This window comes from Ammospiza nelsoni, chromosome 21 (genome assembly GCF_027579445.1).
Source record: "Ammospiza nelsoni isolate bAmmNel1 chromosome 21, bAmmNel1.pri, whole genome shotgun sequence".
Taxonomy (NCBI): Eukaryota; Metazoa; Chordata; class Aves; order Passeriformes; family Passerellidae; genus Ammospiza; species Ammospiza nelsoni.
Window position 1 is genome coordinate 9,958,405 of NC_080653.1, and position 27,919 is coordinate 9,986,323.

General features: G+C 39.7%; 1 protein-coding gene across 5 annotated transcripts in view; it reads right to left on the minus strand.

Annotated features, from left to right (window-relative positions):
• BCAS3 (BCAS3 microtubule associated cell migration factor) overlaps positions 1-27,919 on the minus strand; it is a 296,865-nt gene that overhangs the window by 237,467 nt on the left and 31,479 nt on the right. For all 5 annotated transcript variants that reach the window (XM_059487012.1, XM_059487010.1, XM_059487013.1 and 2 more), the window contains exons 8-12: positions 25,363-25,470; positions 22,777-22,853; positions 12,255-12,331; positions 10,528-10,611; positions 5,097-5,267 (exon numbers count right to left, since the gene is read on the minus strand). In XM_059487012.1, coding sequence (XP_059342995.1) covers positions 5,097-5,267; positions 10,528-10,611; positions 12,255-12,331; positions 22,777-22,853; positions 25,363-25,470 — 517 coding nt within the window. The remainder of the gene's footprint in view (positions 1-5,096; positions 5,268-10,527; positions 10,612-12,254; positions 12,332-22,776; positions 22,854-25,362; positions 25,471-27,919) is intronic.

Sequence of the window (27,919 nt, forward strand, 5' to 3'; positions counted from 1 at the left end):
GAGCTCCCAGCAAGAGACCAACACTGAGAATTTTCCTGAACGAGCCCTCAGCTGCTCCTGATGCCCAAAAATATTTTATCAAGAGTTCAACAGGATTTTCCCCAAACCTGCCCAGCTCGTGGCTGGGTGTGCTGAGCCAAATCAGCTCCCAAAGCAGCTCTGTCACAGCAGAACTCTGCATTTATCAAAGATTCATCAAATCATTTATCAAAGATTCATCAAATCACCTTTATCTCACCCTAAAAGAGACAAAGCACTGAGGGCAGTGTTGCATTTACTACCCCAGCAGTGTTTGCTGCCAGGGCAGGGGAGAACTGCAGCCAGAGCTTTTTCCTCCCATGCCATATTTTCCTTCCTCTGTGGTATTTTCAGTACTGCTGAGCAGAAGCCACTCGTAATTATGACTTTAATTATTTTAATCTTTAAAGGCAAATTACACCACTTATCCCAGTGGAGACATGTTTTTAAATAAAACATGAAAGTAACACAAATAAAAATGGACCCAAATCTAATCAAGCAGGTCCTACTCTTAATACAATTAAGAAAAGAGTAATCCCATCATCATAAAAACAAATATGTTTGGCAATAATTATAAATATGAATATTGTATAACAAATATTTGCTGTACACTTGAGATCCCCAATGTTTTAAAGAGCTGGAGTTTGATTCACAAAGAGCCTCCCCCAAGTTACAGCCAAGGTCAGACTTCAGTGGAAAGGGGCTAAAAGTGATAGATCTGTGGCATTAACTACTGCACTCCTTTTAATAGAATCCAGCATAAACTCAAACCAGCCTCACGCTCAGCCTGAACCATTTATCTGAGACAAAAATGTCTTCTTGACAAAAAGCAGATCTCCTTTAATAAAAGTGAGGCAGACAGTATTATGCTCTGAGGGAATCCTGTTGCTCTTTTTATATTTATATATAAAAAGAATTCTTCTGTAATACACGGAGATATAAAAAGTGAAGAAAATTGAGGCCAAATCTCTGACCATCAGAACATCACATCAGCCTTTGCCAAAGCTGCTCCTAAAATAAAAGCCCTGGTGTTAATGACCAGTGGAATTATGGCTGTACTTAAAGTTTTATTATTGAATATGCTTCACTCTCTGAGCTTCTTTTTGCTTCAGACCAAAACTTCACAACAATTCCTGCTCCTGATAAGCATCTTGATTTGGTTCAATTGCTATCAGCTCCTCACCAAATCAAAATGAACTTTGAAAACTGTGGCTGCTTTTTTCCTGAAAATTCCTCTTTAATGCAATAAAAAGTTATAGGGAACAGGAAAAAAAAAAAAACCTCACATTTTCAAACATAAATAGATCAACATTTTATCTTATTTTGCTGAGCTGTTTTGCAAATATTCCCTGCAATATTGCTGAGCTGTGGAGGAGCTGCACGGGGAGATTCCACCAAGCACAACCCCAGTTTTGGGGTTTGAACTGGCCACATCTTTCTCTGTCAGCCAACTGCTGGATGTTGAACAGATTTACATTCTGCCCCAAAACTGGTGACTTTTGAGCAAGGTCATTATTGCCGCCTGCACGTGGGTGGCCCAGTGGATGAATTAATTAAGAATACAGAAACAAAGGTCGAAAGAAAATAATTTTTCTTTCAAACCCAAGCCAATAAAGTCTTACACGTTTAATTCCAATTACTGAAAAAGAGGACATCTGTACAGCTTTAGGTTTATCCATTTCAACTAATTAAGGGATTCAAATAAATAGTCCTTCCGTCTAACTGAAAAGTTTGCTAACACTTCATTAGAAGGAAGTTTAAACAAGCACACAACCTTGTTAACATATTTTGGTTTACCACAAAGTTACTTGGGCATCTCGATAATTATTTTTATTCCTTTTACAAATATCTCCTGACAGCCAATGTCAATAATTCTGCATTCCTCTGCATTTATTTAATTACCTCATAATTCAAATTTTCTTAAAGTAGCACCAATTCTGAAAGTAGGAGCTATCACATAAACAACTGCTGGGGATGAGAGCTTTACATTCATAAGGTTTATTAAAAATATTTTCCCTGCAGATTTAATCCTACAAGATTACATTAGGAGAGTTCTTTGGTCTTAAATTGTGGATTTCTCTGTGGTGAGTTTGCATTTCAGCCTCTGCCATGGCATCACAGGGCAGTGAATGAGACACATCGAGCTCCCTCTCTCATCCCTCATATTTAATGCCTTTGAAATGGGAGAAATTACTAAAAATTAGTGAAAATTATAGTTAGTCCTCCTGGTTTGTGTCCAAAACATTTCCCTTCATCATCCTCCTGGCACAGAAATTGTTATATTTGTACACATGCACAGAGCAGCTCAATCCACCTTTAGAACCTGTGTCTGTGCTTGAAATAACTGAAAAAGTAATGGGGTCATTAATTGGCAAAACTTTAGTCACATTTATTAAAAAAAAATATGCTTCCCCAGTCAAAAAAAGTTCCTATTTCTCCTTCAAAATTATGTATTTGTCTGCCTTAGATTTATTGCTGTCTTCCATTTTCTTTCTCTTTTTAAAACAGATTTTTTTTTTTACTGTGTCTTATCTCCCAGGCGTATTTTATTACTTGGAAAATGCGTCTTTCACTGCAACACCCAAATTCTCAGTCAGGCTGTGCAGGTGACAGAAATCTTTACTGACCTGAAGGAGCTGAGGTATTTACTTTACATCAGGAGGGCACTGATGATAGGAAAAGAATTCCTCCCTGCTTCTGAAACTGCCCTCAGCTGTGACAGGGCTGGAACCCGTGTGAGCACACACCAGCCCCTGCTGGATTCAGGGATTTCCAAGTGCTCATTTAGCCCAGAAAATATTTGGTTGGAATTTTAAATTCAGGGTTTGTCAGTGAGAGGAGGAAGAGCCTGATGGGCACAGCCATGAACATTCCAAACCAGACACCTCAAACAGAAGGAGGGGTTGGTGATTCCACTCAGAACTCTTCATGAATCTGAAAACTGGGGGGATAAAACAAGTTAAAATCCTCTCACTGAGTGCTGCAGCACTGGAACAGGAGTTCCCTCACAGCAAAGTGGAGTCCCCATCCCTGGGAGGATTCAAGAAATGAGCAAATTTGGCAATTTGTTTTCATGGGAACGGCAGAATTCAGTCAAAGGCTGGACTTGATGATCCTGCAGGACTTTTCCAAATGTACTGATTGTGTGAATCTGTGATTCTATAAAGCAGTAACTTTATAAAAATCACTGAAAACAGACAGTGACCCTAAAACTCAGGATTTTACAGGGCCTGGCATCACCAGCCTGTCTTACCACCCCTCAGCCAAAGTGGGGATGGAGCTCAGGGGATGAGCCACGTACAAAGTGCATTTATTTATTTTTAATCAGCTTTCTTTTTGCCAGAGGGACATTTCAGTAAGAAAAAATTGTTTAAAAAATCTCCTGCACCATGAAAATCTAACAACACAAAAAAGAAGTTATTTTCTTTTTTCCTGGAAATAAATATAATTCTGGAAATAAATATAATTCTGAAAGCAAATTGCAGCTGTAAATAAATTGTATAATTTACCAGCATTTAAAAACTTCTGATCAAAAAAATATGAATGCAATACACACAATTAGAATATCCAACTTCCTAGAGGTTCAAGACAAAACTTATTTTCCTAGAGCTGATGGTTTATTTATGTTAGAGCAGCAGGGTTTGGACAAGACAAACGTTATCATTTTTACAGCTCCTCTCCTGGAGTGCCCTTTAGGCTTTGAGAGCTCCCTACCATTGTTAGGGTCAGAGGACAAGTTCATAAAAACTCTAAATCAAATATAACGAGCCTTAAAAACCTAAGATCTATCATTTTTTCCCCCTAGGCCAATGCAGAAGAATCAAAGCACAGACAGGGACCAGCAGAAATAATGACCACATTAAACAGCTTCATCAGAAATTTATGAAGTCAAATTTGGCTTTTTTTTTTTTCCTTATAGCATATGAAGAGCCAAGAAATTATTTTTTTCCTGGAAACAAAAACAAATCCCAGAATTATTTTAAAACCTGACTATAAGATCCTAATTTTTCTTTCCATTATGTTTTTTCTTTTATTTCAATTTTGGAAGAAAATGTCTATAGTGCTTTATGAACAATTCCCTTTCAATGCAACATTGCTTGGATAAATACTGCCAAAATTAATTCTCAGGGAACAACCATAACAAAGTTTTTCTTTGTTTTGTGTTGTTTTTTTCAAGTAAAAGATTTTATTTTCCTGTCAAGAAAAAAAAATAAAATAACTTTGCTAATCATTTGACTTCTGATGTGTCCTTAATACCTCAAAACTTACCTGCAATGAGCTTCATAAAGATAGGGGAAAACAAGAAAAAACTGAAGTTTTTTTTGCTTTAAATTCAATAAATGTGACCATGAGAAAAAAAATTCTCACAGACTAGTTACAGAATAATGAAGTGTGTGGGAGTTCTGCGTAAACACTGAATCCAGAACCAGCCACTTTAAAAATAAATGAGTGGTAGAAACAAACAAAAAAGACATGGATATCTTCCCTGGCATAAAGACAGGAAAATCCAGCAATTTAGAAATTGTCTGATAATGGTGTGGAGTTTGTAACAAATTATTCTTCCTGATGCACTGCACTGTGTATTGTTATATACAGTAAATTTATTCTATTATTATAAAACAGTGCAAATGCCTCACAAACAGCATTGTGCTCCATTTGGGATTTACATAAAATTATAACTTGTACACTTCACACCCAACTTCCCCCATCATTTTTTTTTAGCCTGGAATTCAGCAATTGCCCCATTCCCAAACAGCCCCACATTCCAGTTCTGTATTAATAAAGATCATCAGACTCCATCTCCACTTCCACTGATCAGCATCAATCAATGTCAATTAGGAACAAGTGCTGGGGAGACAAAATGTGACACTTCACACTTGATCTTGTCAAAGTGTCACATAAATATGCTGCAAGGACAATATATATTTTGGCTGCGTTTCAGCCCCAAACAGGATTTCATCCCAGCTCTGTGCGCCTGTAAAACTCCTCCGGTTGATTTTTCACTCCCACCAGCACACAGAGGATTTCCCTGGGTTGGGGTGGCCATGCAGGCTCTGGCTGGGTGCACACACTGTTACCTGTCCCTCTGCCACCGTCTCGGTGTCGATGATGGTGACGATGCCGGGCACCAGGGGACTCCTGCGCAGGTTGCTGTGAGCCAGGATCTCCTCCTCGGTGGCGCCCGACGGCAGCGTCCCCGTCAGCTGCGTCACCACCTTCCCCACCATGGTCAGCCCAGTCTTTATTGTCTGCAAAGAAAAAGGGAAAAAACCTCTTCAAATGGTGTTTGGGGCTGTGCTGTGGGATCGGCTCGGATTCTTTCTGGAAGTGGATTTTTTTAGGAGTGGTGTATCAGCTGCAAATGCTGCAACAAAACAGCTTGGAAAAATCTGGTGCGATAGCAAATGGAAGAATTCACCTTTCTTTTGGAAGTCAATTATGCCAAAGTATTACTGAAAAAAGAAGTATTTTAATGTTCAAATAATTTAATGTGTTTGTATTTTAAATATTCCAGTGCTGGGGTTTTTTTAAACTTTGATTTTAGTTACTCCCATAGCATGAGTGGTCAGAAGGATCAAAGACAAGACCACGATGGGTGTGAGGAGGGTACTGCTCACACAAAATACAAACAGCCCCCAATGCTCACAGAGTTTTGTCTTCTGCACAGTGCAAGAGACCAAGAATTTGTCTTTTGCTACATCTGACACACTCATTTTTTACTCAGTAATTAAGCATTAAAACTAGATATGAGACTCAAATCCAGGAAAATTAAAAATGCCACCCTTGAAGTCCTGGAACTCCCAGGCACGTCCCAGCACAAGGGATGGGACTTTCCAGGCTCTGCATGTTTTCCAGACAGGGGTTTCAAAACACATTCACTGCACCTGTTTTTAGCAGCTAAAGATGCTGAAGATTATTTTTATTTTGCTTTATTTTATTTGGAGAAAGAGGCAGAGTAGACACAGTAGGAGAGATGCAGACTGAAAGAAAAACAAGCCCAACTACAACTTAAAATATTTTCTCCTTGAACCAAGGACTGTGCCTTATTTGCCTGTAAAGAATTGAGCAGATTTATTATGCAATATAAATAAGAAATAGCAAAAGAGATCAGAATGGAATGACACTGTAACAAGCCAATTCTTAACTAAAAAGACAAGCTAAGCTGCCTGCTAAATTGAAAAGGAAAAAAATGTCCAGATCCCAGGCTGAAACCAAGAAGCAGCCACAAATCAATTGCAACTGCTTTGTTTAGTGCTAAAATCTCAAACTGCAGTGATTAGAAAACACATTAGTGTTCATCAATTAGCAGCCAAACGTTTGTTTTAATAATTCATGGGAAATGACTTACACAAAGTCTGTTAGTGTGCTGTCAGGAAAGCCTCTGAAGGGCCAACAGCAGCAGGCGCCACACGGTATCGATGGCCATGGCCAGCCAGGAAGGCTGATTAACCTCTGAGATGCCTCTGCTGATGGACTCACCCCATTAATGCTAATGGAGATACTTCCACTTAAAATCGAGCCAGGCCTTTAGCACAGCAATGGCTTTGGGGGTTTAAAGTCTTTAGTAATATCCTGCCATTTGTTTCTTGTTATTTCTTTTTATACCCGGCTACGGCAGAGGAGAATAAAACGGGTTTTAACAGTGGCCAACTCAGGAGGCTGGGAGAGGTAACATAAAGCAGATATTGACAGCTGAGGAATAAACCTAAAATAGCCCCAGTGCCATCACAGGGATGCATTCCAGCTCTCCTGGCAAAAACTGACAAGGCAGTTTTTTGGCCAATAGCTAAAATCCTAGAAAATGATTCGTTCTCAGTTTAGAAAGCAGTAAATGCTACATGGCAAAATACCTGAGCAAGGGAGAAGGCTAAAAACTGTAACTGACCTGTTTTAGAAAATACCTTTAATATTTATAATGAGAGCAATGGGATGGCAAAGCACCAAGCATAAACTGACAGCTCTCCAGAAGGAAATGAGCAGTGTGGGAGCAGCGTGGGGCTGCAGCAGGCAGAGGTGTGCAGAGATGTGGCCAAGGCCATTAGCTCAGAAATATCAGTGCATGACCATTACAGCACTTACTGCCCTGTGCTGTTGTGTATATTTGCAAAAACTTCTGGGGTAATCTTTAACCTTTCCCATGCCATATCAGCTGTCCCCTCCATCCATTAGGGCTAATGACCTTGCTCTCACATAAGCTGTTAGTCCTCATTAAGAAGTTATCAGGTAACAAGAGAAAACAGATGCAGCCTTTGCTAAATCACTTTACCAGTGCAGGATTAAAAGATACGGAGAAGGAATCAAGCAAAGGAGTTATGAGGTGAGAAGGACTTGGTTTATAATTTGATGTGAGACATGTGACAGAGCAAATACATTTTAAATGAAATGGGTTCAAGTTTGCACTGTCTCAGTCCCTTTGTCACTGATGGGAACCCGCCAGTGAAGTCTGCTGATAAATACAATTAAAATACTTGATCCAGTTTCTTTTGTACCCAATGATCCACAGTATGCAGAAACACACATTATTTATATGCTCATATATCTACTTCAAAATATGACTGTTCACATCTATTTGAATATAAAGAAATACATATATTTAATTAAAATAGATGTATGCCCTCATACCTCATTTAATTGAAAAGTAAGTACAACTTTAATTAGATGAAAAGAATTAAAATGCACCATTCAATGCCTGTTAGGATGCTTTGTTCCAACAAAGGCCTTGCATCCTTTTAGTGACAACACAATATATTGTTCCTGTTTCTCATAATAAATACATTTTATATGATCTATTTGATTGCAAATGAAAAACCTATAGAAAGCAGAAAGACATCAAAAAGATCTGCCTTGGGTGTCAACACAGTGAGGCTGAGCCTCACACTTAGTTTGAACAAAGGGATAACAGGGTTTATTCTGAAAGAAATTCTGTGTGCATGCCACCGTTTGTTCAACTGAAAAGAATCTTTATCCCATGGAAGGGACTTCCCTGTGTGCATGCCCTGAGTGCATTCTACAACACCTTTAAGGAATGATACTTTCATTTCTCCAGACACATCCATTTTTATCTGCACCCATCATTAATCCAAATGTGAATCTTGACACATTTTTCTGCTTCCCAAAATTTTCTGCTTGGTCAAGTCACAGAAACTACCAGAGCTTTTAGAACATGAACACTCAGACAGGCACCAACACAATCACAACCCTGACCTTGGTGATTCTGGTGAACAGGGACCTTCCCAAATAACTCCCAAGGTATTTGATTAAGGAGGAAATTTATTTGCTGCACCAAGAGCAGCAGCTCTCACTGAGGACAAACCCCTGGCCCCACCAGGACATGGGTCAGCAAAGGGAAAACCATTACAGAAAATATTCTGTGTTGCCACCAAGACCTTCCAGGAAGGATCTGAAAGGCAATTCTCCAAAGTGACCCTGCTGAAAGCTCTCAGCTCTCCTTCTCTTTCATACAAAGGTTCTTTCCCTTCAGTAGAAAATTGGAAGCCAAGCAGAGAAAAGGCTGTAACCCAAGGTAACCTGGCAAAACAAGAACTTTAATGGAACCACTTCTGAACCAAACAGCAGCACTGCAGGGGAAAGGAAAGGACATCCACTTCCCAAAAAGCTGCTCCTGCACTAATCAAAGCAAAGAATTACAAACCCCTGCAGCTGATAGGACACAACAGCATAAATAGAGGTTCATAAATGAAGAGTTAAATAAGGAAAGAGTGAATTGATGATGAGGCAATGAAATGGACAAAGAGCAACAGATATATGGAGCATCTATTTGCCAGCAAGAAAGTCAGCCCTGCAGTTATCAGAGATGAAAACCTGCTAGACAGCAAGCCAAGACTCAATGAAATCACTAATAAATTAAACATTGCAGATTTACTGTGGCATGCTCGTGGATAACAAATTAATACACTAAGGCTGAGACACTCCTCAAGAGCCAAATCATGCAAATATTTAAAACTATATTAGTATTAATCTTGTCTATTACAGTAACATCCAACAGGCAGGAGCATGAGCAATGTGCTGTGCAAACACAGAGCAGCAGCAGCCCATGCCCTGGGGATTATCCCTTTTCCTAACTCTCACTGGGAGTTTATCTCTGTACAGAGGCTAACAATCTTTTCTTTCCTATGATTATAAACACATTTTATCTTCAGTATCTACTCACATGATGCAATAGCACTACTTCAGTGTGATAAACTCAGCTTAACAGCAGAATTTGTGGATTATGATCCCTTGCTAGTACTACTCAGCAGGGAAGGCCATCAGCTACAGTGATTTGCTTGCAGGATTTTGCCACATCTGATCCAAACTGTGGCTGATCACACTAAGCCACTCAGTTTTTCAAACTTATCTGTGCTATAAAAAAGATGTTCACGATGCTGGGATTGAAGGAATTTGGGGAGATTTCCCCATACACATCTTTAACTGTGCTGATGGTGAAAGTACAGAGAGATCCTGCAAATCACCTCAGGAGAGGAGCAATTCCAGCTCCCCTCAAAAATGTAAAAAGCTGTGATTTGTCTCCTTCTCTGGCCACACAGTGATTGTGATGGACTGTGTTTGTTTTTCTGTTTTGCTTTCACATGAGCTGGTCTGCCCTGTCTCTCTCTGTGGCTTCTCCTAACTGTTGTTTTCCTCGGTGCCACCGAGCCCTCTGTCCCACGCTGTCATTTCATTCCTATTATTAGGTTTGTTTTGTTGCACATATCAGAAATGAAAAGGCTGGTGGTTACAAGGGAAGCTTGTAATCAGCACCGAATTCACCCCACGGTGCCAGAACTCACTCTGTGTGTGTGTGTGAGAAAAAGAAATTGTTGTTGCAGCAAGGAAAGGAGCTGGGAGGGAGACAGTGAAACAAAAGTTGTGCTCGGTCTTGTTTAAGATTTTTCCAAGCCATGAGCTTCTTTTGATACTACAAAAGGCCAGACATTTCCCTGAAAACAGAGGGATTTTATAACATCATCTGAAGTACAAAAACGAGGCAATGGAACCTATATGTAAACAGTCATTAATAAGCTGTAACCTTCAAAGAATGTAATTAATTAACTCCAGTACTGTGCTGTCACCCATCAGAGAGAGCAAAATGTATAATGGGGGTGTGATGGAGTCCAAAGAGCACCAGGCACTTGTAAAGTCACTTTTCATGATGCTAAAAGACTAATAATTCACAATGTTGATTTCTAACCATATAAACTTGTGCCACTACGAACAGCCATTATACAAATCCATCCCACTGTCACTTCCCTCTAATGTAAATAGCTGTTTGTAATAAATGAAATTTTTAAAAATCAGTTCAGAACCAGAAATAGTTTGTGGAAAGCTACAGTTAGTCAGGGATCTGCAGGATGGGGAGGGCAGGCACAGTGCTGCTGCTGCTGCAGGGCTCTCAGTGTGCTCTCCTCTCTGGGAAGGGAGGGGGTGATGACACACAGCCCAATTCAGCAGGGAAACCTCATAATTATGTTGCAGGAGCAGCTCTCCCAGGGCAGATGATGGACTCACTTTGGCAGCACTAATGACTGTGGCAGTGTAAGACTGAATGTTGTCTCCACAGGCTCCACCACGGGACTGATGGCATCGGATCAGCTACGAGAAGAAAGACAGCAACCAAGTCACTACTATTAAACTACACAAACCCAGAACCCATTACCAGAGCTCTTATTTATCATGTACAGTGGTGTGTTTTTTCCTACAAACAGCAAAAAGCCCTGCTGAGACACTTAACCCCTTTTTATAATCTTCTGGGTGCCACCCAGACTGTCGCGTCCCCCGCTCCAGTTTTCAATTACCAGATGAGTACTCACTAAGAATTCATAAACTTTGAAATGGTGGGATTTTTGGTCTGGCAGCAATACCACAAATAAATTTAAATAAATATAATCAAAAGCTTTAGCCGTGTATACGCAACATTAAATATCAGCCATTCTAAGAATCTGAGTGTGGCTTTCCCCTCCTTTTTATGACGAGCAAGCAAAGAAATGACAAAGGAAAAGAGTTGTTTGAAACTTTGCATTTAGATTAAAGGAATGTACATGGGGCTTGCTTTTTATTGCCTGCCTTCAAAATCAATAAATCAAAACAAGACTCTTGTACCTGCCATCACCCTACAAAAGTAGGTTTTGCCTTTGAACCCTAAGGAACAATAGAATCTGTGCTTCTATGCAAAATTAGGAAAAAATATAGGTATTCATTGCTTGCACACAAAACATGTTGCTTGTTGAACTATTTGAGCTAAAGAAAATTAAAAATTACTGTAAAATGTATTTGTTTCTAAAGGCTTTTCTGTCCTGCTTATATTTAAATATCCAAATAAAAATACCTAAACTAGGGAAAGCCCACAGTGAATTTACATGGGCACACACAAGCCATTTAAACTCCCTTTGTGATATAATTCTTTTGCTGATATTTTTAATCCCATGCTGAGCAGGGTTAGGTTTTCCAGCATCAGCAAGGTGTGGCACTAAAGAAAAGGGAAGAAATCATCTGTGCTGGAGGAGGTGTAACAGCAAATGGATTTCTAAAATCTGCCTCTGATAATTTCTGGCTCAGCTCTAGAAACAGCTTCTCCACTTACAGGTGGAAGGGAGAAAAAACATCTGCTTTGAAATAAAAATAAGGCATTAGGAGCCGAATTCAGGCTTCACTTCAAGCTTTAAATACACAACCACTCCTCTGGGTAAAAGCAATGATCATTTCTTTGCTTGGGAATCTATTTTCTTTGTCTCTAGAAAGATGAAAAAAAGTCTGAAATTTTTCATATTTTTTTCTTGGAGCTTAACTTTTTCAAAGCTGTTCAAAAGTGGCCAATTTAATGCTGTTTTCTAAGCTACAGAGTGCATTGCTGTGTTGGCTCAGACAAACCCAGGCTCTGTCCAGACTCAGTTTCCCCAAAGAGAATTTAGGAAGTGGTTTTTTTGCCTAGCTTCAGAAGTGGCTGTAATTAAATGTTTTAAACTTTTAAAGCACAAAATGGGTTGATTATTGCGTTACCTCACTGAAAACACATGTTGATGGCTGTCTTCTCTACCTTCCAAGTTTCTTAAACTGAGATTTAATCAAATGTGCAAAGTAAAGATTTAATATTTTAAAATACTTAGGACTGTCATTTTAAAGCAACTCCTCTTACAGACTTTCTTTTGCACATAGCTTTTTCCTGAGACCTTTTCTTTTCTTTTTCCCCCATATTTACAAAATTTAGAAGTGTTTTTTGACATCAAACCCCTCCTTACCTTGTTTTCTGCATAAGCAAGCCAACGGCTTCCAAGAGCAATAGGATTCATGTTTGGCCCTGGACAAGGATAGCAGCCTGCAAAGTTTAAAAAGGCAACATTGAGAAATATCTCAATGACTTCTTCCAAAGAATTTTATTTATTGCCAAGAAAACAAAAAGTCTAAACAAAAGCCTTGCAGTTGCTAATATCACTCAGTGGATGCTTGCATTTTTGTTTCTAGAGATAAGGCTGTGGTTAGATGAGCTATTTTGAACATTTAATTATGTGTAAATATTCATTTCGCCTTTTGTTTGTATTTTTAAAGTAATTTTGATACAAAAATGACATTCTGGGGTGAGAGAGTATTGATGTTTGACTCGATTGGTTTTGTATCTTCACTTTTTAATTAATTTTATTTGATTGACACCTTTCTGTTGGTGAACAGTTCACTCACTTCAACCCCTTCTGGATTTTTACTGTATGAAAGGATGTATTGTGCTCTTGGTTTCAGTTTTAGTAATTCTATATACAAACCCTCAGACTTTCAAAATGCTTTTGCTTTTGATTTTACCAATTCTCTATACAAGCCCTCAGTCTCTTCATATACTTTTTGCACAAACTTTACAGTGTGAAAATTTGTAATTCCTTTAAAATTGGTAGCAATATTTCCACTGTTACCTGCTTTCCATTACCTTTATATTATCATTAAAAATAGATTTATACATATGGATAAAAATGAGCATAGAAAAGAGAATTATTCCTGAGGATTTAAACATGAAAATATCTGTTAGACAAAATAGCTGTGAATGAAAACATGGAAAGGCTTAAAATAAATCACATTAAATGACATTTCATATATAAAGTTGTTAAAATATGTATTTTTATAAAATGTTGTAAGTAAAATAAATTTTTAATAAATAAAATAATTTGTATTTGTAAAAATAATTTATATTTAAAAATAAGCATTTTTACATTAAAAAATAAGGAGTAAAGAACAGGGGGAAGGAGGAGGCTATCAAGCAAATGGTTAATCTCACTTTTCATCACATCTTAGGCTAATACAGTCAATTTAGCAATTTAAATTCTCTCACTGACTGGGCAAGAAACAAAATATTGAAGACCTTGCAGACATGTGTGTCTGATTTAAAGGAGCCCTGGGCAGCTGCTCCTGTACCCAGGCTGAGGAAGCGCAGACAAACTGCATTTCAGAACACATCCAACACAACTTTTATTCAGTGTATTGCTCAAAACCCTAATAAAAAATAAACCCCAAACCCAGTCAAGTGAAGTTTTCTATTTTCTGAATCTCTGATGTGAGACTCTGACCCTGCTCTGCACCCACAGCAGGGAAAAGAACCTGATCCCACAAATGCCCAGCTCTGTTCCAGCTGACTCAAGCAGAGTCCAGAACATTTCCTGAGCACAGCAGAACTTCCAGAAGGGGACAGGTTTTATTTCCCACACCTGCAAAGCAGTGAGAAGCAGTGTGGGAGGTGTTAGCACCTTTCTGGAAGGTTCCATGGACATTTGACAACGCTTTGGATGCAGGTTTGGCCCCGCCGAGATAAACAAGCCTGGATTTCATTTTCCAGAGCAGAGCACGGAGGGAATTGCAAAATTCCAAAGATCACAGCGAGCTGCTCGAAAGGTCAGAAAGGAAGGGAAGGAGAGAATGAATTCACCCAGTTAAACCCAGTATGAATTCACCCAGTTAAAGCCGGTTAAATCCAAAATGAATTCACCCAGTTAAAGCCAGAACGAATTCACCCAGTTAAACCCGGATAAACCCAGAATGAATTCACCAGTTAAACCCAGAATGAATTCACCCAGTTAAAGCCAGAATGAATTCACCCAGTTAAACCCAGTCAAACCCAGAATGAATTCACCCAGTTAAACCCAGAATGAATTCACCCAGTTAAATCCAGTCAAACCCAGAATGAATTCACCCAGTTAAACCCATCCCAGACAGGGTTTGTGAGCCCTTATCGCCGGCCCGATCTCAGGAAGGAAAACGAATTCTGAAGAGATGATGCCACAATTGTTATTGCATTCCAGGAGTGCATAAAATGTGGGTAGCCAGAGCCTCTTAAGGAACAAAGCAAGCAAAAAAAAAGGTTGTAAATACAGCCCTGGGTTGTAAATACAAACGTGTTCTTCCGATGACATTATAGATCAGGAGCGCTGAGGTTTTAATGCCGACTTCTGCCTCGGCAGCTCTTATCTGGGTCAGGAAAGGAATTCAGGTCCCCAAACCTTTCTTTTACCTTCCCTTTTATGTATAAAATACAGCACTAAAAGTTGCCAGATGATAACCCTCCTCATGTAAATCTCTACAGTGACTTCAGAACCAGTGACTTGCACTTCCCAAATTCAGAACATCCCTGCAGGAGAAAACTAAAGGAGTCTCAGCAATTCATAGCAAAAAACCAAGTCCTGCTTGGAAAAGGGAGCTGTTCTCAATTACTTCAGTGAACTGAAGCCATTGAAGAACTGCAAGAAGAATTCTTCCAATCCAAAACTGATCACTGAACAGAAGAGTTACTTGGAAAAGCTGGGACTGCCCTCCCCAAACACACTGCCCGTGGTTTGTCCCACGAACTGGGCTCAGTCAATCAGACTCCACACACAAATCAACCAATTCTAAGAATAAACTCCACAAAGGTCAACAATTCAGCTCGGTCCTAAACTCTACTCTTCGATACGAAAAACAGCGTTAAAAATGGAGCTATTTCCTCCCTTTCTTTTCTTTGCAAGTCTTTGCATTTTGGAAACTTGCAGCAGCACAAGGATAAACAAAGGGTTATACTTTATGGGAAGGAAAAGCAAATTGTTTTTCTGCTTTCCAAAAAAACAGCTGGAGTCAGCAGAACATCATCTATGAGGCAAATGAAAAGACAGACACGGCGTGACCCATCGAGCTGGGCCATCCAATCCTCAGCAGCCCCACTCCCTTAAAGATTAACTTCTATTTCTACCAGACTTCAAAACAACAGAGGAAAAAGCCATTCTAAGCAATAACAGCAGCAACTTTAGCGTGTTTACAATAGCAATGAACATAATGAGAATGCAGAACTAACTGTCAAGAAGACCAAAGTTTCCAAGTTTTAATGACAGCATGGAGAGGTCATCCAAGAAAGGATCACTCAGGGAAAGTCCTTCCAAAAGTGCAGCAAACCAAGCAAGTACTAAAAAATATCTGATCTTAGAACAAGCTTAACTGGGCCTATAACTCACAAAAATATAGGTGAAAACCTACTGGAAACTACTTCATAACTTTTGAGTACACACTGTTATCTTCTGCCTCTGTGCAGAGGAAATGAGAACTTCAAAGCTGGGAAAAAAGGAAGAAAAATTGCATTTTGAAAACCAGAATCAAAGTCTAAGTTTTTCTGCTAATTTTATCAAGTTTCTATGCCCAAAAATTCCAACTGGTGCTGCCCTAAGGAACAGTGAGGAATAAAAAATGGGGCTTGGCTAAGGACACCCTGGGACTCACATCCTGTGCCTCTGTTTTCCCACTTCCAAGATGTAAATGTTACCTACAGCCCCATAAGTAAATTTTTCAGTGTTAAATTTCTACATTTCTTCCCTTTTTAAAAAAATAACTGGGTTATAAAATTATAACCGCAATAAGGATATAGTTTGTGATTACTGGCATTCAAAAAAGCATTAAACTTACTTGTTGCTGTGCTGATTTTATATATTCCGTTTTACTGAGAATACAGGAATCCCACATTACCTGAAGCTCTCCAAAGAGCTACACAAATGTTTGCTTTGTGAGTGGGCAGAGAGAAGGTTGACTTATTTTCCATTAATTTTCCATTTATTTCCATTAATTTTAACTATTACCCTTATGGTAGTGATGAAAATCTCTACCACCCTCTGGAGATTCAAATCCATAAGCTCATAATAAACCAAATCATCTCCTCAACTCATCTTTGAAAATTCACACAAATAAATATCCCCCCTCTGACTCTGGATCTTTCCATCAGTCTTGAGCTCCTCCAAGAAACCCAAGGCTCCAGTGCTTTCCTTGTTTTCCAAAAGCTGATCCTGGACCTTCAGCGATGGCAATGTGAACACAAAGAGAGCAGCCAAGAGGAGAAAAGCAACACATTCCTGTCCTCTGCCTTGTCCTTTAAACAAACAGCTCACAGGGAAAACTCTGCTCAGAGGAACGGAGTCACTCCAGGCTGTGTCAGCTCCAACACAGCCTGGGCCAATAAATCACAATAAACCTGAACCACTTCCACTGGGGCAGCTCCTCAGCATCTCCACAGCTTCTTCAGAAAATAAAGATTTAAAGGAGATACAGGAATACAATATTCTCTCCAGAAAAATCTGATGTCAACAGTCAGAACTTGTCTGAGCTAAGTCAGGGCTTATTTTCAGTTTGCAGAATGATGCACTCAGAACTCCCCACCCACAATTTTATTTCTTTCTTAAACCTCACTAAAACACACTGGAAAATGACATCTGATAAACTATTGCAAATTAATACATGAATTAATAAAGCTGAGGGAATGAAAGAGCCAAATCAGAATCACCTAACTTTGCTTTCCTTCCAGCACATCCCATCATGTTCATCTTAAGACACTACTGGTTTATTTTTAATTTCACAGCACATTATAAGAACTTTATTTCCTACAACAATATTTATAGCACAGAAAAAAAAAAATCTGGTTTTGGTATTTTCCAGACTTTCATTCTCTCTATCTCGACTTTGTTCTAGCTTTTTAATGAAAAACATTTTAAGTTCTTTTCTGTCTTGTTTCAGTCTTTTTCCCTATCAGTTTAATAGGAAAACTTTCTTTTTCCAGCATTTTCACTGCTTTCTTTTCCCCAATTCTCTGCAGTTTCCTTTGCAGTGGTCCATACTCATCCATTTTATAAGTATTTTTGATTTCCTGTTTCCTAGGGGGGGAATTTTAATGGATATGTCACACCTTGCACCTGTGAGGAATCCATACCAGAGGTTTTATTTCAGGCTGAGGGGATGGGCAGTTATTAATACAAAAGCCTTTTAGGATTTTGTCTCTAATCCCAAACTAAGGCAGAAATGGCACCTTTTGGGTCCCAGGGAATGCCATGCAGACAGAGATTCCCAGGCTCACCTCCATCCTAAGGAAACCTCTGCAGAAAGAAGGATTTTTCTGTTCAGTGCCTGGCAAGGTTCATTAAAGATGGCACATGTCAGCTGAAGTGTCCAGTGGTTTTAAACACAGTTTTCTAAACAAATTCCAAAAGCAGTAACTCATTTCAACAGAAATTCTTTGCCTTTAATCATTCAAAGGACTTGCTGGATTATCACTTCCAAAATCAGTGAAGCAGGGCCATTGTGTATTTTTAAATAAATAGCTCCAAGAACCCACTGAAGTGATGCTACTTCTCTAATAATCAATCTGCAATTCTTTTTGGGTCTTACAAAACGCAGAGCTCTCCATAAGAATGGAATTACAAAACTCCATCCTTAATTCAGAAAGCAGATCCATGGCAGAGAGCACAGTGAGGGAAAATGCAATAAATAATGGGTAGAGTGATACTGTTGTAGCAAAAAGCCTTGTTTATTACAAGAAAAACAAATCATATAAGTTGTTTTATCTAATATTTTTTTTGGTTGGTTGTTTTGTTTTTTTGGTTTTTTTAGCAAACCAATTTTTTTGTTGTTTATAAACTGTATAAAGCAATATTGTTTATAAATTCCTCTGGGCTCCTTCTAGATGAAAGGCCCTGTGTAAATGTTATTACTCTCACACTGTCACATACTTTCCAAAACTCTTCTATTGTTCTTGTACTTCCTTCTGTTTAAGTATCACCCATAAAATGGAGTAAAAGAGTGAAGGAGCAGGATGGACCCACTGAGAAATCAGGTTTGCCACCCAGGGCCTTTTTTTCTTACTTATTTATTATTATTATTGAATTATTATCATTATTATTACTACAGAGATCTCCTTCCCTGTCCACTGTACCACGGCAGTTTGAAGCATCTGCACTTTGATGGTCCCAGTGGGTCCCTTCCAGCTCACAAATTCCATCATTTTATAATTTTACTGTTACTCCACGTGTCCAAGCACAATCCCAGAGCTTTCACTAAAAATAGCAGTGGCCTTTCATATTCATTAGGCCTTGCTGTTTAATTTAGCACCAATTTGATTGATTTCAAGGCAATGTTTAATCTCAGGTTTACTTTCTTATTTTGTTCAGACTTGGACAGTGACAAATAATAAAAGTTGCCACTGAGGTTGTTGTTTCTGCACAGGACAATGTCAGAGGGCTTTGCTTGCCCTTTAACATTAAGGATTTGGGTGCTTTAGATAAAAATAACTTATATAGAAACAAAGAGCACTTCCTGTTTTACATCTAATTTGTAAAACTGTCAGAGCCTGCAGATATGACAGACAGACATCTTGGGGACTGAGGCCTCTGTTGTGGCTTTATGCAGCTTTTCTGTGGTATTTACATTTTCCTGCAGTGGAGCAAAACCTCCTGCAAGCACCAAAGCTGTTTGTCCCCATAAATCCACCATAGTACCCTAAAAACCTCTCCAAAAAGTGTTCCAGCATTATCCTGGAATGGTGAGACTCTGGTTCCCACAGCCAGGAATTAAAAAAAAAAAAATCTTATAAATAATGCTGTTAGAAAAAAAAAGAAAAATTAAATCAACATTTCCCAGGGAAAAACACCATGAAGGGGTAGGTGCTCATATAAATGTGTGTGTATAAAAATTAAAAGTGCTTATAGCAATTCACAGGGACATACTTGGCTCTTCTTCACTGATCAAGAAAATCCTGTGACTCAGGAGCTCCCTACCCACCTGCCCTGAGGACTTTCGATCAGGGCTGACCCCCACAGACAGAGGAATCCTGTCAATTATTACCCCGTGTGGGACAGCAGCAGAAATGCCCACAGCTCAGGAGGGAAACACACACAACTCCTGCAAGAATGTGACTCTTCAGGCATTAAACCTCCTCATAAGACACCCAGTGTTTTCACTTTGAAGTCAAGAGCTCAAACTGCTTCCTGCGAGCCCGACAGGGAAAGGAATTCCAACAGAAATGTCCAAAAAAGCCTTGAAGATTTCCAGACTAGCCCTGGGACAAACTGAAACCACCAAATTATTCCTTTGTGTGAATGGGAGAGCACACAGCAATCCCAAATCCAAAGTGCAGATCAGAGCATCCAACACCATTTGCTTTGGGGTTTTACTCACTTGGAGAGGTGCGGGACATTCAACATCCACCGACTGATTTTGGCTTGTGGGGAGAAGCCTTTCCAGAATTTCTATACAATAAAATACTCTGACTAAAATCTGCAGAATTACCTCTCAGGGCTCTCCAGAAGAGCATCAATAGAAACGTGGTGCCAGCTAATGGCTGCAGTAAGTGTCTCCATCCCTGGGGAACCCTGGATGGAGAATTTATCAATATGAGGAGTGAAGGGCCAGGGAGGCTGAGCAGGAGCTCCTCATCAGACACAGGGATGATGCCACGTGCATGATCTTATCTGGGAGCAACTGTGCTCAGCCCAGGGGGTGGGCAGGATGTTCTTTATGGACAAGGAAAGGATCCATCAGGCCATATTCATAATCAGCAGTGTTGCACTAAGTAAGCAGTTTTGGGGTGAGGAGCACTGATGGAATAGAAATCAACAGAATTCAGCTTTTCTTTAGAGCAAAGGAGGGGCAAAAAAAGCCTGAGCATCACTTTGGCTTCTGTGCATCACTTTGGTTTCTGATCCTTCAGCCACTGAAGGAAATCTGAAGTGAACCACAATAAAACTCTGAGCTATTTAACAATCTATTTAAAATCCACACCTTGACACTCACCACTAGTAAAGGAAATACATTCTTAACATAAGCATCAAAAGAAATTTTGGTTTTTGTTTTTTTTTTTTAGTTTGGCCACATGAGCACCTAAGGCAGTGCAGGATGTGAAATTCCTGCTGGGCTTTCTCCTCCCCTTGGTGTCTTTCCTTAGGGAAAGGAGCTGGCTCCAAGCACCAGGAGAGCAGTGATGGATGGAAGTGACTGCCTTGAGACTGATGTTCTGCCTTCTCCTAGCAGACATTTGAAAATCAGAACACCCCACAGGGTAGATTAGGGGATATCCTGGTAATTTTTCTACAATAGTTACAGCATGTTTTCTCTCCACGTTTAAGCACCTGTCCTAAATTCCCTCTCCCAGTCTGGAGCACCTGTACACTGAGGTTTTGTTACAAAAGGCACAAATAAAACATTCTGGCTCCCTGCCATGCAAGTCAAATCAGTACAATTCCATGTAATCCCAAGCAGAGGAAAACAAAGGTTGGTTCCATGTCAAACTTGCTCAGGAAAAGTCAGGAAATGCAGGAGTTAAAACGTTCCAACAGCAGCACGAACTTGTCCATCTACATCCTGAATATTTTATGGCATATTTATTGTAACAATATATTAAGCTACACATCCAACCACAAAAACAAAAACAGAAAGACAAACACTACTCATGTGCACAGCAGCTGCATTAGCATTTCTGAGGAACTTCAGAATTCCTGACACTGCTTTTAATTGGACATTCTGCATTTCATTTCTATGTATAATCAACAAAACAGAGCAGAGCTTCTGCTTCACATTTGTGCTGTCTCAGTGAGGTTCTAAGGCTCCCACACCACTTAGGCATGGAAGATGTGATTTCCACACCAAATCTTCTTGAAAATAAAGATTTTCTTTTCCCTAAAAGCAACACAAAACCCTTCAACGAGTCAGTGATCCTCAGCAATATTTCTGCCCTTTGTGCCCTCCCTCCTGACCAAAACCAGTCAGAGAATCTTTCCCATGCTGTCACATTCTCTGGGCAGGCAGTGACACCCTCACAGCTGAGGTGCACCAGTCTGGGCAGGACACAGGCTGTCCCAACAATGCAAACAAAAAGGAATCCAAGACCTTTCCCTCAGCTTCCTTCTCAAGGATTTCTATTTTTTAATCGATACTGGCACTGTCCTTTAATAATTTTTTCAAAGGCACAGGCCAGGAAGGCAGTGGTGGCCAGTTGGCTGCCTCCCAGAAGCGCCTGCAGCTAACGAGGGAGCTCATTTCCATCCCCCTGCAAACACAGCAGAGCAGTTTCAGCCTTTAAAGATGCGCTCTCAGGTCCAGGAGACTTCAGCACATGAAATGGGGAAGCTCAGACGAAAGCTCTGCTGTGCCCCGACGTGCCAGGGCACAGCACCTGCCTGGCAGCAGGACCCAGGGAATGGCTGAGCTTGGCACCCTCAGCACAGGCCCCAGAACCCCTAAATCCAGGGGAAAACCACAGCTCTGCCCACTCACAGCATGGCACTGCCAGAGGGAAGGGCTGGGCTGGCTCCAGCGCTGGCAGCATCCAAAACGCCCCAGAAATGAGCTTGTCCTTAATTAAACCAGAGGAAAGTTTCAGAAAATCTTGAATTTTTCATATTAAAAAGCAGCACAGCTGGAGAAATACACTGGCATTAGTGACATTTTAGGAAGTTTTGGACTTTCTAAAAAACAGTTTCTTCATTCCTCCAGAAGTATTAATTTATCCTCTTTATATTCCACAGCTGCTCCACAAAAGGCAAATCAAAGTTATGTTTAAAAAGCAGAGTATCCCTGCTTCTCAAAACTAACTTCAGGACTTAAATTTTTAAAAATAAATTGCAGTATCTTAAAAAAACCCAATAAAATAAGTCCAGAAATTCTCAGAATACACATTTAACTGAAGGTTTTTTCACTTTTGGTCTAAAATAAAGCAAGGCTTGTACTCTAATTCTTTTTGATGAAATAAAAGGGAGTGATGAATAGGACAGAAATAAGTTCTTCCCCATTTGGATCTTGTCACTGAATCCCAGCAGATTCCCAGTGTCTCACATCCATGGATAGGAAGAAACTGACACCTATTGGCAACTTTAATATTACTGCATGTGGCTGCTTTCCCTCAAACTATGACAAAAACAGCTTCTTGTAAGGAGATTTTTCTACAAATACACAGAAAATATTAAAAAAATAATTTCAACTTTTTGAATTGATTGAAAATACATCCACAAAAATGCAGACTCTTCTTAAATAATAAAATTCTGACTTTTCCAAAGTAAATTATGAACTGTAAAGTCACATAAAAAAAGCCAATGTGCCTAAGGAACAAACAAATATGAACAGTGGGTAGATCACTGTTGATGTGGGCTTAACTGCTACTGATGTGATAACCTGGAACTGTGTAATATGTGAGGCTGTATGTAAACATGTAAATATGTAAAAGCTGAAGCTTTTACACATATTTGTGCAAAATGAACAAAAGAATTGCTCAGCTACTGATGGATTGCAGTGTGGGTGCCCATTACAATTAGTTACAGCAATAATAAATACAGAAAAGAGTTAAATATTCACAGAAAAGCATTTGGGTTTGGGGTTTTTTTTCTAAGCAAGTTTTCCTGAAGCTCCAAATTATTGAGACCTGCTCTGAGGATTTAGAAATTAAAAAAAAAAAAAAAAAAAAAAACAAACAAAAAGATCTGTTCTGTCCACCTCTGAGCCCAAAACTGTACGTACTGGTGACGAAGAATTTTTTGGTGAAAGTGCAGCTGTCAAAGGCGGCGATTTTCTCCTGCAGGACCACAACGAGGATCCTGAAAACACAGAAATGGAAGGGCCACTTCAGACATTAAATGCATTGGTTTAAAGATTCAATATCTAAATGTAATTATTCCAAAAGCATCAATAGAAACTGTGCAGTGATGAAGTGCCAGGTTACCAGTCCCTGGCAGTTATTGAGGGCTCTCTCTGCTCCAACCACACCAAGTCCAGCGCAGGAAGCGCAGGGGGCTGAGCCACAGCAGCACAGCACTTTTGTGCTAAAGCTCTTGCACTCAAAGCTCCATTAAAAAGCAAGAATGGAGCTGCAAAGACCCTGAATTACTGTCACTGACTCAAACAGCAATCAGCAAAACATGAGCTAAATGTCAAATAATCCCACTGCCCACCTCAGTGCAAATCTATTGAAACATTTTATTTGCTAAAAGCGGGGGGAGTGTAATACCAAGAACATCAGCACACAAACAGAGCTGAGAGAGGCAGAATTTGTGTCAATTAGCATATTGAAGATGTATGTTTATGTGTTTGTTTGTACATTACACTTTTATTGTAAAGGCCAAAAACCACAGGGTAACAGGAAACATGGTGCTGCCTCAAAACACTGAGCCCAGAGATGCAAATGTGGAAGCAGAGCAGCACCTTGGAAATTTCAGAACCAGGGAATGCTTTCTCCCACACTGATGACTCCCAAAATCAAGTTTTTAAAAGCCTGGCATGAAAGAAGCACCTGGGAAACCAACACATAAAACCTACATTTAGCAATATGACATAATTAATAATCTGTTATTCTCTCATTAGGCAGACTGTGAGAAAGCATTTTTTAATTAGCTGTCAATATAGAGCATTATTAAATATTGTTTTAATGGTTTTAATTGTAAAGATACAACATGGAAAAAAATTAATCACATCTCTCAGTGACTGAAACACACCTAATGCCTCATGTGAACATTATGACTGTGTGTTACAGCCTGGAACAGTCACCTTTAAAAAGGGGATGAATCACCTCAGCCTCAACTCATATCCTTGGGGAAAGGGTGATGATTATTTCCCACAAGTGTGAAATCAGCCTTAACCCCTTTTTCCCTATTTTTATCTGTTTTGCCATAAGAACACTTCCTCTTATCCCATGAGAGCTCAATACCTGTGAAGGGCTACACTAAAATCAAAATATACACCATCCCCTCATGCTTGCTGATGTTTTCAGATAAATAAATAACATTAATTAGTTTTGGACATATTAGTAGTTTTAGTTAAACAACATCTTCCAATTGCTGAAACTGCAGGAGAGAAAACCAAAGAAAATGTATCAATTCTAACTTTTCCTACATTGCCTAAAATAAAGGAAACCAATGAATAATGGGAAGGCTTTGACTGCAGGTGGAAGTGTAATGTGTATATATTGCAAACCTATGGATATTTAATGGGAATATTTCCCAGTCCTGGAGAATTTTGTTTTCTCCTCCTTGAAGCCACTCTGTCTTTCTGCAGAAATGAACCCCCCAGATGGATGATTCCAGAGCAATTATTGATCTATTTATTTTTAGTAGCAGGTTACACTTAGTTGCACAAGTTTGACGCATAGTCGGCATCTGCATCAAAACCAGGCACAAAAACCAAATAATTTGCAATTTTCCAAAGATTTGTGTTACTATTTACTGAAGGACCATCCATTCTGGCATGGCAATATGGATTCCCAAAGAACTACAGGAATTTCTCCATCCAGGGCTCTCCCTTTACCCCAGGAACTGGATTGCACCACTCCTCAGGGCACCTGAGGCCACGGTGACTCATGGCAGCCATGGGAGGGTGAAGGGAGCAGAGCTCAGCAGGGCTTGGACCAAAGTCACCACTCCAAACTCTCCCATCAGCAGTGCCAAGTGCAGGATCCTCACACAGGGATCCTGGCATTTCTCTTCTGCCTTAAAAAGATGCGGCAAACTACAAAGCAAACCACAAAATTCCAGTTTGGTGTGTCTGGGAGAGATGGGGATTTCACATTAACTCAGCAAAACTTGATTCCATGGACACAACAGATGCTGTTCTCTTGGAGCTCTGTGATCCTCAGCCTCCAGAGCCATTTTCTGTCTATCCCAACCCAGAGATGCTGCTTTGTTATCTGACTCACTGGAACATTATTCCCTGCAAACCACAGACTGCACACCAGGAATGTTTTGGATGTGCAGGGAGGCAAAATGTGACAGACCAACACAAAGAAGAGACATAAACTCCTTAGTGCTCCGTGCTGTTTAAACTCTCTGTGATCCCATTTCCCCAGCTGTAGGTGGATCATCGAGGATTTCAGCAATTCCTGCTCACCCTTTAGCACAACTGAAAGAAGCTTAAATGATTTTTTTGGTTTGAGCTTCTTAAACCAAAGCCATGGGGGAAGCACACTGATGTATTCCAACTGAAATACTCCTTGAGAAACAGAGAACCAGGAGAGAGAAAAAAAGAAAATCAGGGAGGTGATACACCAGAAATTGTATTTATTACCAAACTCTGGCATGCCCTAACACATAAGGAATGCAGAGAGAGCACCCTTACCTTTTATTGCAATGCAGGTCATAAATAGGAGTTTTGAACTGGATGGACTTGACCATCTCTCCTGTTCTCAGGGAATACAGATCCACACAGCAGTAGGGTGGGCTGGTGCTGAAAGGAATTTAAAGAAGATTTTAGTGGAAATCAGGGCATTTTAAAAACTGGGGTTTAATTCTTTCTGCCTCCTTATGCTACTTAGCACGCTGAATGAAAAGTCAGAGAACCACAGAATTATTGAGATTGGAAAAGACCTCCAAGAACATCAAGTCCTGGACCAGAATTCCAACAATCCCAGCAGAACCCTGGAGAACAAAGGGTCAATATAAACCTCCTACATTAAGAAGGAAAACTGAATAATGATCTCCACGATGGCCATCAGCCTGTATTGTGCAATTGATTATCAAACACTTGGTTTCTTTTACCCCCAGGAAGACTTGGGAAGTTTTAAACCACATCCTAGCACAAAACTACTCCTCAGATTAACTCTCTCCTACAGGGAGGACTCTCCCAGAGCAGCAGCTGAGCTGCCTGGGGCTGATGGAGACACCTCACCCAGAATTTACATTACATCCCTGATGGACTTTTGTTTGAACCATACAGATCTTTTCAACTCTTTGTGTCACTTTTATCATTTTTATATAAATAAAAGCTTTAAGGCCATTTCTTAATAAAAAAGGCTGAGTGGGAAAAGTGCTGAGTGTTGGATAGGGCCTAGGAAGGCAGTGGTGGAAACCCTTTTAGGGGCTGAGGAGAGGCTTTGATGTGGCAGCTCTGCTCCACAACACCTTTCTCCCCCTCCAGGAACGCATTAAAACCTTGGCTATTTCTAGGTCAAGGAATATGAAGGAGCACAAATTGCCAGCTGTACAAACACATCCTGAGCATTGGTAAAAGAGGGTGCTCCCCCCTGCCCAGATCTGTTTTATTTTACAGAGTTTCACACAATTCCTGCCCCAGCACTCACTTGTCTCTTGGATCTGCTCAAGCTGCTCGAGAATTTTCTGGAAAGCTGGAGGACAAATGCCAACTGTTTACCCCCAATGCTTCAAGATCATAAAATGGTTTATACAGTAATGCATAATATACAGTAATGTATGATACACAGTAAATGCATAGCAAGACAACTGTCAGAAAAATAACTGAAAAAATACCTTTTTTACATTTTGCCCACTGAAATTTTTCCCAAAATATATATTTTTCTAGGCTAATAACTAGAGGGTGCAATTCATTACTTCAAGCACTTCAAAGGCCCTTCAAAAACACCTTTAAACCAGTGAAACTTGAGTCAGTTCCCTCACATTAAAGTTCACTCCTGCTCAAAAACACAGAAAGCCACTGCAAGATCTATGTACAAACTTTTTAAAATTAAGTGATTTATTACCTCTAGCAAATTGTAATATTGATAGAAGGGGAATTTCAAAACAGGAATCTCCAAAGTAGATACAGCTAAAATTATATCAACACACTTAATAGTGATTACTATTTCCACATCAGCCTGTTTTGAACAGTTTTTCCAACTTACAGGTAATAATTCTGTCACTCAAATGCACCATTATTATTATTATTATTATTATTATTATTATTATTATTATTATTATTATTATTATTATCTCTTGGCTGATCATGTAAGGCCATTTTACCAATGCTTTCGTCAACCATAGTGAGTAAAACCTTGAGTTCAAGTGCCAACAACCAACGAATATCATGGAATTCCAGACTGGGTTGGGTGGGAAAGGACTTTCAAAGAAAGCTCATCCACTTCATGGGGACACCTTCCACTATCCCAGGCTGCTCCCTGTCCCCTAGCCTGGAATAGTTTATATGGATAGGCCAGAAAGACTCTGAAATTCTGTCTGAAATAAAATTCTTCTGAATTAGTCACACAGATTATCAACAAATATTCACTGTGTATCCTGACTGTTCAAACAGCTGCAGAGATCAACAACTTCTTTAAAGGTAATGGACACAAATCCACCAACAACTCTAAAACGTGGCAATAATAAATGTATAAACACACTCAGGCCTTTGTATCTTGTTCTGTGTGAGTGCTGCAGTGCAGGGATGGAAGGACAGAGCAGATGCCTCATCCAGCTGGCACTTGGTGACATCTGTGCTCGTGCCCCACGCCAGCATCAGCTCCTCTCAGATCTGCTGGGTGCCACCATGGCAGAAAAGCTCTGCACAGAATGTTTGCACAGAGACAAACACACCACTCAGAACACTCGTGCTTTTTAAACAGAAAAAAAAAATTAAAAGGAGAAGAGTGATGGAATCAACATGAGGCTGATTTTTCTGTGCCTTGGAGGCTTTGATTTATCAAGGGTGGATTTTCCTCCTCTCTGCCACATGATGAACATCCCACTCAGAGAGATGGACCCAGTGACAGGCTGGTCTCATGAGTCTAGAATGGAAAAAAAAGGCCTTGGAGGTGTAAAACTGAAATAAAACTTTTGCTGGGAAAGCTGCCCTGTACGAAATATTCTTTATGTGAGGATTTTCCAGTCAATTGAGGCCTTTAATAAAATCTCTGGCCAATATCACTGCACTTTATACCACCTTC